The sequence below is a fragment of the Athene noctua genome, chromosome 3 (assembly GCF_965140245.1).
Source record: "Athene noctua chromosome 3, bAthNoc1.hap1.1, whole genome shotgun sequence".
Taxonomy (NCBI): domain Eukaryota; kingdom Metazoa; phylum Chordata; class Aves; order Strigiformes; family Strigidae; genus Athene; species Athene noctua.
In genome coordinates, this window is record NC_134039.1 from 77202333 (window position 1) to 77214593 (window position 12261).

The window sequence follows — 12261 nt, forward strand, 5'->3', positions numbered from 1 at the left end:
GCTTGAGAAATACAGTGTAAAGCCAAATACAAATCTGTTGGAATTCTATTTATTATTTTGCTTCACTTCCTTTTCTTAAAACATTTTTCAAACTTCTATTATGCAAGAGAATCACCTATATCCTTTTTATTAATGAAATGAAAATTTAAATAAAATCAGACAAACACAACTTATCATTTTCGCTTTTAAATTCTTTAGCCAGGCTTATGAAAATATTTTTCTATGTGATTTAATTTTGATGAAAGATGTTTTCTCCTTTATGAACCATTCTGCAGTTGAACTATGGAAAGCAAAAAACCCTCAATTATAAAAAGACTTTGTAGGTAACTGTAACAAGAAAAACACCCAGTGCCTATCCTTTGAGGTTGCAGATGGCTAAATGCACTTAATGGCTAAATGCATTTAAATTTGAGTCATATCTATAGGCACAGCCAGGTAATCCTGATTGTATAGGCACCCCGTGCTAAACTTACATATGTTTCTAATCTCATTATGAGGGTCTTGAATTTGTGAAAAAAAAAAACCCACTGAAGTAAATCTTTATTTTTAAATAATATATTAGAATAAGTTTTACCATTTGTTTTCTTTTGGTATGAAAAATAATGTGATATACACAGTCCAACAGTTTCCCATAGATTTAATCATTAATGTACCTGGCTGACATTGTTTTACTGTTTTTCACTTTGCATCTATGTTCTTTCTTTCCCTGTGGTAAAAAAAAGTAGGAAAATGACCATGCTCATGAAAAAGAGGTGTCTTTTTTGACATTTATGATTTGAAACCTTCTCATTACTTGGTTGTTGTTTTTCAGTACAGCATGACAGTGTAAATAATTTAATAGTCATTCTGAAAAAAAAAAAGAAAAAAGAAAAAAGGAAAAAAAGATGCATATATCAGGGTCTAATGCCATAGATGCATATATCAGGGTCTATTTTATATTTAAGGTAAAAAGATGGTGAAGATATTCCTATCCAAGCCTATTTATATTTAATAATATTTATATATTTAATTATAAATTATTGTATACAATGTATTTAATTATAAATTTTATAAATTTAATTTTAATTGTGTATATTTATATTTAATAATGTGCCTACTCTATTACTTCAGCTCAAGAATAAGTAGACACTTGGACCTAGTGCTGGCAGTCTCACCAAATCAGGTACGGTGCCATGGGTTGCACACCATGTACGACTGCAAGAGGAAATGAGTGCCCAGGGTGGGAGGGAAGGAAAAGAAGAACTAGGCTCTTATTAAATCCTGTTGCCACCAGCACTGTGAACGTGCTTGAAAGCAATTTGGCTGAAACCTCGCTTCAAAGATAACCCAGCAGATCACACGTCCTCCTAAGTCAGCTCCCATTTACCTTTGCTTACTTCATTACTGAGTGGTCTGGGACCATCTCATCTCCAGTTGGTCACTGCCAAAGAACCTACACATGTTAGTGCAGTTTTTGTGACCACTCAGTTTTCACTACTGCCCACCCCGGCTGCCGGAATGTGGCAATGCTTTTGTTCCTATGGCATCTTCTCTGTTAGTTGGAAAGCCCCTGAGGCCTTAGGACACTCCGGCACACCCCACCCACGCTTGCTTCGAGTCCAGCCTCTATGTTTTATTTAGTATGAGGTCATCTCCCAAGACACTGCTGGGGCCAGCTGCAACACAAAAGGAAAGCAATGCAAACTTAAACCAAAAAGCAAAACAAAAAGGACATCAATTTTAAGCCTCAGGACTGCAACTGTCAGTTCAGAGCAACCGACCACATCAGCCCTTTTTATAAGAAAATATATGAAGCTAACAAGTCCTAAGTGATGCATAGCTCATGCATGGCCCATGGTCTGAAGCAGCTTTATTCTGGCTCCAGCAGCACAGAGCTGGGAGGGTGCAATGGCTTGAAGCAGTCACCGTCTCCAGCCATGTCTCCCTGCTCACTTCTCTCAGCAAGGTCTGAGTAGAGGAAGAAATCTTGGGCCATGATGAGGTGAGGAAGGTGAGGGAAAATAATTTGATTGGGTACTTCAAGCATCTGGGATCAAAAGGCTTGGGATATTCTATTCAAACACAGATTGTGGTCTGGGCTGTGGATAACTGACATATTCTCACACACCCAGGGACATTATATCTCCCCCACTCCCCCGCCCCGATGCTCTAGCTGACTCCAGCATTTGCAAGTGCAAATGGTTCCCCTCCCTCCTTCCCCAAGCAAACAGTTGCAGGACCAACTGTTCCAGGTCCTTTTTATCACACAGCCTGAGAAGTGCAAGCACAGCCTGAGATCTTTTCAACAATTTTGCCATGAATGCAATTTCTTGTATAACACCAATAGTGTTATCGGGTTTTTGTGACCTTCTAATCCTCCCTTTTCTAAGCACCTGCACAGAGACCATTTCACTCATCGCCTTGGAAAGGCACTCCCTAAACAAAACAACAACACAGATCTGAAAATGTCCCAGTGAGTCCTTCCCTTCAGGTTCCCCAACACGGATGCCAACACAACTTCAAACTTATGGGCACACTTTGCACCTGAACAACGTAAGTGTGTAAGGCTTGAGTTAAATTGACTTCTCTCATAGAGACTGATGTAAGAGAGTGTGACTCTGCTGCTTTCATGATTACAAGATCATCATTATCATCATCTTTCAGCTAAGATCATCTACACTTACATTTGTCTGTCCCCACTGAAGCTGAGGTTCTGTACTCAAAAAGAGAGTCTATGAGGTTCTGCACTTTCTGAATATGGTATCAGAAGGAAGACAGCACCCAACACTGAGACAAATTCCCTAGACTCTGCAGTATAATAAAATACCATGACAACCTTTCTTCAACAAAGTCAAAATCTTGTTAGCAGGGAGGTGAATGAATATACAGATTTTAATCTGTCTCCTCATAGGTGACACACATGCATGTAAAGCCAATGATCTCCTCAATGACACCCACACCTCAGAATAAAAAATGCCTCTGATGGATTTGCATGGTTGTTGAAGATTCTGAGCACTGTTTTCTCTGCTTATTTGCACTCCTTTTAAATTACACTATCAAAAGCAGTATGCTTTGTCAAATCCAGTGCAGATACTAACAGGCTGAGGAATGGTCATGAAATGTTGAGCTCTGGAACCCTCAGCACAGGAAAGACATGGACCTGTTGGAGTGGGTCCAGAGAAGGGCCACAGAAATGATCAGAGGGTGGACACCTGTCCTATTAGGATAGTCTGAGAGAGTACAGGTTGTTCAGCCTGGAGAAGAGAAGAGTCCAGGAAGACTTGTTTGCACTTTCAATACTTAAAGGGGGCTTATAAGAAAGATGGGGACAGACTTTTCAGTAGGGCCTGTTGTCATAGTGCAAGAGGCAATGGTTTTAAACTAAAAGAGGGTAGATTCAGACTAGATATAAGGAAGAAATTTTTTTACAATGAGGGTGGTAAAACACTGAACAGGTTGCTCAGAGAGGTAGAAGATGCCCATCCCTGGAAATATTCAATGTCAGGTTGGATGGGGCTCTGAGCAACCTGATCTAGTTGAAGATGTCCCTGCTCATTGCAGGGGGGGTTGGACTGTATGACCTTTAAAGGTCCCTTCCAACACAAAACATTCTATGATTCTATGATTCTAAGTATGATCGCAAAGGTCTGTTGCAGAACCAAGTGACCATGAACTTGACATTGTGAAATCACAGCATGGATGAATGATCAAAACATGTTTCAGAAAATTCAACTCCATTTTCAGCCTCATCCAGCAAAGACAACATGTGCATTGACACTGATTTTCACCCATGAAGACAAGTGAGTTTCTATCATGTTTAATGCAAAAATAGACTAGGACTATGAAATATTATTTTATGTATCAAAATGAGAAGTATATAAGAATCTTTCCTCAATGCAGAGTTGAGTCAGAGGACTGGTAATAGGAACTGCTCAGTACTGGGCATCACGTGGTGTAATCTGGCCAAAATTGAAAACAGACTTTAAAAGTTACTACCATCTACTAGACGCTGAATGGAATATAAGCAAGGAATGTGCTGGTTTAAACAGAATAAAACCCCCCTAAAGTCTGAGACCTGATTTCCTATCAGTTTAACTTGATTAGATTCTGTAGCATATGCCTTGTAGGAGGAGGAACTTTTCACCAGAACATTCTGCCATTTCAGGACAACCAGCAGAGCCACTGGGGATAACAGTTACAGGAGATCAACAGGAGATGTCAGCTAATACTACACACGAAAAATTAACTTCACAGTCCCAAGCAATTATAATAAATGTATAAATATTATAAATTATAATAAATACATAAATAACAAATTATTATATAATATATAACAATATATTATTGTTATGGTGTGCTTACATACATAAGGGTTATGTAGTGTCTGCTTGATGTTATTTTTGCTTCACATTTTTCTGCTAAGTCATTAAACTAGACATATTCAAGCTGGTTTACATTCAGAGTAAAGGTTTAAAAAGCTTTGTAGAACTGTAACTGGGGGGCATACTCCAGGCAGACCTGCTCCTTTGGTACACCAGTCATGATTTCTTCTCATTAAGGTTCCCAAAAAGTAGAGCTTACATGTAAGGATCAAATTTGAGCATTTCCTATTGCTAGGAGCCATGTCTGTCTTATTAGAGAAACCAGTAGCAATCTTTATAGGGAATGAGCACTTTGGACAGGAAAATAAAGAACTCAACAAACTGTTCAGAAAGCACAAGTGCATAATATAAGATGAATTTGCTTATCCCAAATAGTCTGTTTATGGCATATAAATGTTATATTTTTTCTCACTATTTTTTTCCTATTCAGTCACAATATAAACTACCAAACCCATTCTCATAGGTCTCCACAAGCAAATTAAGTACTTTATTTTGGGATTTATACACAGAAGTAGGCTGGGTCCATTTCCTGGTGAACAGAGTGTAAGACCTCATCAACAACTGCCTGATTAATGATGTACCAAAGAAATCAAGAAAGAAAACAATTCTTCTTTTCATAAGAACATAATTTCTTTTACTACAACCCAGTCTAGCTTTGCTAGCAAATCTAGAGGGAAAAATGATAGGAACTGACGTTATAAAATTAACGTCTCTTCACCCTTTCACAGTATTTTTCTGGTTTTGTTTGTTCCTGTATATGTAACTACTTGTGTTCCTATCTTACCTCATCTTGGGACTTGACCAGTGTTTCAAATGTTTTTTCTCCACTTTCACCATCTATCATTTTTTTCCGAATCTATTGGCAAGGAAGAAAACAGGAAGAAAAAAAAATAACTAGGTGCTGCATGTAAGAGGAATAATCTTTTCAGTGATTAAAAATACTTCACAGAAACACAGAAAATGGAAATTCGTAAGTTGTAGCTCTCAAAAAGTTAAGTCACATTTTTCTATTTAGAGGTTGCTTTATCCAAATAAATACTGAATCAGTAGAGTTCTGAAGCAACAGTTCTGATATACTTTGCATAGCACGATCATCCTATAAAACTCCTTGATGTTGGGCACTAGAGAGACTATGAATTCTGTGTGGATGAGAAGTTTTGTCCAGCATTTCTCATGCTTCCCAGCACATCTGTGTGATTCTGGTAGCACCAGTGATTTACAAAAACATTTTTATACCCATCCAAGAATAATTCCTCTCTGAAGCAGGTATTTCAAAGAAACAAGTCAGAATTTAACAGGTATTAAGAAATGCTGAGTAGTGTAATTACGAAAGAACAGTGTCAAAGTGAAAAAATATGATAAAAAAATGCAAAATTTTTAAAACCCCTCCATTTTATTTCACAAAACTAACAAATTATTTTTAAAAATTCTGATTTCTCAATGTACTACAAAATTAGTAACTGAAAAATATTCAGAGGAATTGTTGTCAACACAATTTTATTTCTCAGTTTTCTCTCTCACCACAGCAATAAACTTGTCTAAGAAAGAGAGGGAAATACTTTAAAAATATTTCAGGTAATATATTAATATCTTATTAATAAGTGTTCTGTTCTGAAAAATTTTGCAAGCGTCCTCCCCAGGAATTACCACTTAGTCTTTCAAAATCAGAGGAAAATAATGCACTGCCCTTGCCTATGAATAATACCGGGTCTCATTTTGTTTCATTATAACTTCATCTCTCCATAAATTCATAACCTCGACAAATTTAAAATTGAAATTTATAGTGAAATAGATTCCCATTCAAAATCTAAAACATTTATTTGTTTCAGTTATTATACAATGAAATACAAGCAGCAACAGGTACTAAGAAACCAGGAAATCTCACCTCAACTTTAATATCATTTTCCAGTTCAGCGTCTAGAAAATCCAGTGTAACAGGCTCCTGGGATTTAGGATTCTGAAGCAGAAGATATTGAAAGATCAAATAATAAAGACACAGTACCATAATGTTACAAATCAGTGTAATCCCTTCATTTCAAAATAAGCTACTTAACTTGATTTACTTACCGATCTAGTTTAATCTCTAACAGCACAATGAATTACTAGTGGCCCTTTCTCATTCATTTTATTTCATTGGATAGAGAGCTTAACTGGGCAAATGAAATTCAAATTAACATTAATGGTCAGTGTCATCCACAGTCTGTCATGTATGGGGCTCATGCTGGGAAGCTGCTTCCCCTACTGCTGATATGTCACAGACTGTAAGGGTGGGAGAAGACACATTAGAGGAAACATCAGATATGAATCTCTCAGTAGGTTTCCTGCCTCCAAGAAGGGAGACAGAAATTTGGGAGAGTTTTCCAGCTGAGCAGTAAGATGGGGCAACTGTACTCTTCTGCAATTCTGCCATAAGCAGACTATAAACTCACCATTACGAGGTGGGAATGGGCTGCAGTTCAAGATTTAAAGAGGCAGCAATCATAGTGAGTGATATATTTGTTACAAAAACCAAAAATCGCTTTTATTGTCAGCATTACAGGACTTCCTTAAACACACTGCAGGTTTGAATGCATTTATTTTGACATCAGTACTGTTATCTCAGTTGAAGAGATGGAAACCTGTAGCACAGCAATACTGTGACCCAGCAGCTTCAAGATCTAAGGAATGTATATGATGTCGACCCTCGACTATGGAGCTGCACCTGCACTAACCTTGGTCTCATAGGAATGTGGGAAGACCACTGTAGCTCTGCTGAACTAGCTCAGGCCAACCTCCAGCCTCTGCTCCTTTCTCAGTTGCAGTCTGCATTTACTTGGACAGAGCCATCTTCCATACGGGTTGTTAGGAATCTGACTTTTGGTTTTTCTGAGTAATTTTAGCTAAGCCCCATTGACTTTATATTGGTATAAAAATTCTCAGTTTTCATCACTCAGTAGTTATTTAATGCACCCTGCCTAATGTAGGATCTTTACAAAAAAGAGTATGGGGGTATATTATTTACCCATTTAAATCTAATAATTTAGAATATAATATTAAAAAAGTCCAGTTATAATAAATTTTTTTTTGATTGGTAATAATTTGCTTTGAGTAATAGGTTAGTTCATGTATGAAAGGATCTCAAGGCCTACTTTTTTCAGTAACTGAGCACTGTCTCTCACATGATTAGCAACACAAAAATTGTCATTAGTTGCTACTGTTATTTCAAGACTAGTGTTATTTCTGATCATGACATATTTAGGAGATTTCAGATATTCAGCTATGCTAACTATTTTATTGTAGCCTAAAGTCCCTTCTTTCAAAATGATTATAATGTTCCTTCTAACCTAATATTTTCTGGTAAAGTTACTTGACAAATGTCCATGTGACTATTCTATCAAAACATGCAAGCACATGTCATCATAATTTATGAATATATTTTCAGTTCATACTGGAAGATTGGAACAGCTGGTAAAAAATACCTCCATATAATAATCTGGAGCATTAAGAGCTTGACAGTAGCCCTTATTTTCAAGACTAACATATGATAGTGTTAGAAGTCAAAAGATTATTCTTCTGTAATCTTGAGGAAAAAATGTAAATGTTTTGGGTATACAACATCATTCCTGTTCTTAGCAAGTAAGTCTTACTGTCTGATAAGAGAAAAGCTGATAAAATTATTCTCAGAAAAAGAACATGCACTGGAAAGATTGAAGACAAAGATTCCAGGTATTTTTCAAATGTCTGCTGATAACTTTAAATAAATTTTTATGTTCCTATTTAACAGGATGGATAAAACTAGCAACTTTAATATAATAGCATTAACATATGTTCTCTACTAATTCAAAGCAATTTAATTATTGCTATGCAGTTGCATTTTTCCCCCCAACAAATCCATGCTCTTGAAATAAATAGCAGAAGTCTAAAATGTAAAAATAAATTAAAAAAAACACATTTTCTTACATGCAATGGATAATGAATAGCATGGTCAAACCCAAACAGCATGCATGAAGGCATTGGCATGGCAGAGGAGGCATTTGTGAAGATCACATTCCATTCCAACACACAAAGGAACAGAGAAAAAAAAGAAATGGTAAAAAAAAAAAGCAAAAAAAAAAAGGTATCACATCAAATCAAGGTCAATATTCATTTCAAATGATAACCTGGGCTAACCATAGTTAAGGAGTCCCAAAGACAAAATAGTTAACTTTAACAGTCTGTCAAAATTAAAGTATACATTAACTGTTTGTTCTTGTTCTTTTTAAGACCTACATTGTATCACCACACATTCTTTCTAAGGTACTTCTTAATGACTTTTAGTAGATGAAGAAACTAAGTATGCATATTATGTGATGTGCCTGAGGCACAAAGAAATCCATTAGAAATTAGAAAAGAAAATTCCTGGACCTGTACTTTAAATGGAAGTCTATTCTCCCCTCTATGTCTTTTGCCCCCGAGAATGTGTTTTTACCAGTATTTGGGCTCCATAATTTTTTCTTCCAAGGTTGCCATTTAGTCGGATTTATTCCAAGCCATGAAGAAACAAACTTACTGTTCAGTTTGCTCTTCTCTTTATCCAGTCATGCACATGACATGACTAGAAAAAGTGCAACACCACCACATTCACCAGCATAACTTAATAAAACAAAAGTAAATCACTAGCAACGAAGCATGCAAATAAAGGGAGCACAGTCCATTTTCAGCATGACAAATAAAGGCAAAGATCTATTATTTCAATGAAAAATTAAGAAGGAAACAAAGAAAGAAAGAACTGGTGCAGCAACATAAACAAAAAAAAAAATCATTAAAATGTCATCATGTGATTTGGGAGGTCAGTATTCTCACAAATTCTATGGAAGGCCTTTTTTTGCTGAGTTCCATGAGCCTAGTTCCTACTCATACCTGCAGTACTAATGAAGACACAGGCTTTTAAAATAAATGATGGTGAGAAGGCAGGAAAAATTCTGGGCCCCAGAGGGAGACCCAGGAGCATCTGGAGTGGATGGCAGCCCAGAGCTCTTCCAGAGCTGCACCTCCCTGGGCAGATAGCACCTTCAGGGAAACCCAGCAACAGCAAAATCATACCATAGCATGCTGAGGAGCCAGAGGTGCTCAGAAAATTGAGGTTTTTTTATGTTCCAGTGCTGCTTTCTCCAGTGCACAAACAAAAAATCTAGCCCAGAGGTGGTCTCCTGCATGTGGTATAAACGCCACCACCTGACACTCGGTGAAATCACTGACTTGAATTAGATCAGGATTTTACACCATGCTTTACTGGTAGTGTTATGCAAGCTACCAGTTTTGCATCATATATTCCCATATGTGTAAGAAATTAACATGGTATACTGTACCTAATTTTGTTATATTTACTAATTACATAGTTATTCTATTCCTTTAAAGATTTTTACTTTTTCATTAAGTGTGTTTTGCTGAAGGACTGCATTACATAAATATTACTAATTTCCTTTTCCCTGTTCAGGTTAATGGCAGTTAATTCTCTGGAGCTGGGTCTGTTAAACCAAGAAACTTGATGTAAATAGTAGATAAAACATATGCCCTAATCTGACTTCCCCAGAAAAAAAATTGAACAGCTCATTCAACTTCTGTAATGTTATACAGCACACACTGTATAATAAAACTTGGCAATAAGGTAATGAGAATGATCTTCTTGACTTTGGGTTTATGCAAACAAAGCCAGCACAAGTAGTGTCTTTTTTTTTTTTTTTTTTTTCCAGTCTTCAAATTAATTTCAAAATCCAAAGAATAATTTTTACAGCATGGCTCTAATTAGCACCTATTAGTAAAGCACCATAATTTAATGGAACACCCTTCACTACAGCAAATAACATGTTTTCTATTATTTAAACAAGGAAGGATGCAAGCTTCATGCTTTGGAAGCTCTTTGTCAAAGTAAACAGTTCTCTAGTTAGATTTTCCTAGTAAGCAGGGCAGAAGCTTTCTAATTATATTTCCAGGACTATGCATTCTAATGCACTATGCACTAATCACCTCCATCCAAAGTTACCTGTACATTGGGTCTCCTTTTTCTCAATTTAACTTTTGGTATGCCCACGCCAATTTGCTGAAGTAACAAAAAAGCAGTAATTTATATTCTTACACTAGTAGTAAACAGCCTACTTATAAAATGGAGGTCGTCCCTCAACATCTATACTCTCCAGTGCATGTTTACTGGAAGCAGAGACTAGCCCTCATTCCAGTCAAGAGTTCTGAGGTCTCTGTCAGAATTACACACGGGTTTTGTCTAGGGAAACAAACCCCAGACATATGTTAGATGATGTGAATAATTTAACAAAGAGGTCTCCCTCCCACATACTCTGACAATTAAAATATAGAGAGTTTCACTTTTTGTTTTCTATTATATCTGCTCTTAAAAACACCTCCTCTTACATTTCTTGCAAGACCACAAACCATAATACAAAATACTGGATCCTAGTGAAGGCATCTGGAGTTTTAGAACTACCGTTAAACAGATCTTGATCAGAACCATAATGAAAATGAACAAAAAGATCTTTAGAACAGATTCTGAAATTGAATTATTTGATGTTTTTAAATCTTAATTACGACTAATCTTGTTAACACATGCTTAATGCACTCACTTCAATGACTATATTTTGTGGAGTATCCACCTTTTCTTTCCCAGGACAATGGGAAAAATACACTCACATACACAGAGACAGACAAAGAAAATTGGCAGTAAAACATAAAATTAAGCACTTGTTTAAAAATGTAATATAACTAACTACACAAACTCAAAAAATTGTATTTTAAGCAATTTAAAATGATGTTAAACTGAAAGTTAAATAAAGGTTTCTTGTGTTATGCTTTGATGTAGTTTTCATGTGCAGGTAAGTACACGATGGGAAAATTCTTAATGATTTTAATATGCTTTTGAACCCGCTTTTTGTTAAATATTCTCAATTGCACAAATAACTTTACAAGTTTTAAATTTCTAGGGGCTTCTTTTCGTGAGATGATACTGCAAGACAGTTTCTCAAAATTTTGTGTTGAACCAGTTGTGATTTGAGGTAACAGATTTTCAGAAGGAAAGCAGAAGACATTCAGAAGAAGGGACCACTGGAAGTTTAATACACCCTCACCTCTTCGAAGGTAAAGACGTAGTTATGTTTTAGTTTACATCTATTGAAAAATAGCTAGCAAAGAGGGTTAAGATGTTGTTTGTTAATAAGTTAACGGCTACCAGGAGGTTCTACTAAAATTAATATAACATGTTAAAGAAAGTCCATGAGTTCTGAATACATCTGTCTTTGTAGTGTACCTTAGTTTTAAAACGTAGTTCTTGTATCAGTCTGAATAGCATGCACCACCCCAAACAAACTGGGAGTGAAAAAGTCTAGTCTGTGTAACTGTTAATAACAACAATAACAATAATAATAATGCATATGCTTAATATTACATTTAGACATTATTCCACAACATCAAACATATAATTTATAAACTATGCCTTTTTAAACATACTCTAAAAACATCTGAGCAGTATGTGAAAGCATCTCTGGACTTTGCATCTTTTTAAGTAGAAAACTACACGGAGAAACCATGACAATTAGTATCCTAATAACCCATCTCAGCCTGCTTAGGTTTAGCAGAGATGAGCTGAGTTTTTCAGTAACAGAGCTTCTTTATTCTCCAGTGTTACAAGTTTACACTGCAGTATAGTAATGAGACAAACAGAATCCTTATCCAACAGTTTCTCACAAGACTGTGACAAAACGAGAATACTACATGGCTTCATTTTATATTCATTCTGCTAACAGAAAGATAATTTTATGTGCATATAAAGAAAAAGTAAAGAGAACACTCATCATCATTTGACACTCTAATAATCTCTAATGAAGGAAAAGATTCGGTCAGTAATGGTGCACATATTTGTCTCACAATAATTCAT

At 36.0% G+C, this 12261-nt stretch overlaps 1 protein-coding gene across 8 annotated transcripts in view; it reads right to left on the reverse strand.

Moving 5' to 3' along the window:
- The window catches only part of CACNA2D1 (calcium voltage-gated channel auxiliary subunit alpha2delta 1), a 427358-nt gene that overhangs the window by 40914 nt on the left and 374183 nt on the right, over window positions 1–12261 (reverse strand). For 4 of the 8 annotated variants that reach the window (XM_074903423.1, XM_074903422.1, XM_074903425.1 and 1 more), the window contains exons 19-20: window positions 6247–6318; window positions 5146–5217 (exon numbers count right to left, since the gene is read on the reverse strand). In XM_074903423.1, the coding sequence (XP_074759524.1) occupies window positions 5146–5217; window positions 6247–6318 (144 nt within the window). Of the gene's footprint in view, window positions 1–5145; window positions 5218–6246; window positions 6319–10362; window positions 10420–12261 lie in introns of all 8 variants that reach the window. The other 4 variants (XM_074903419.1, XM_074903418.1, XM_074903420.1 and 1 more) reach the window with 3 other exon arrangements.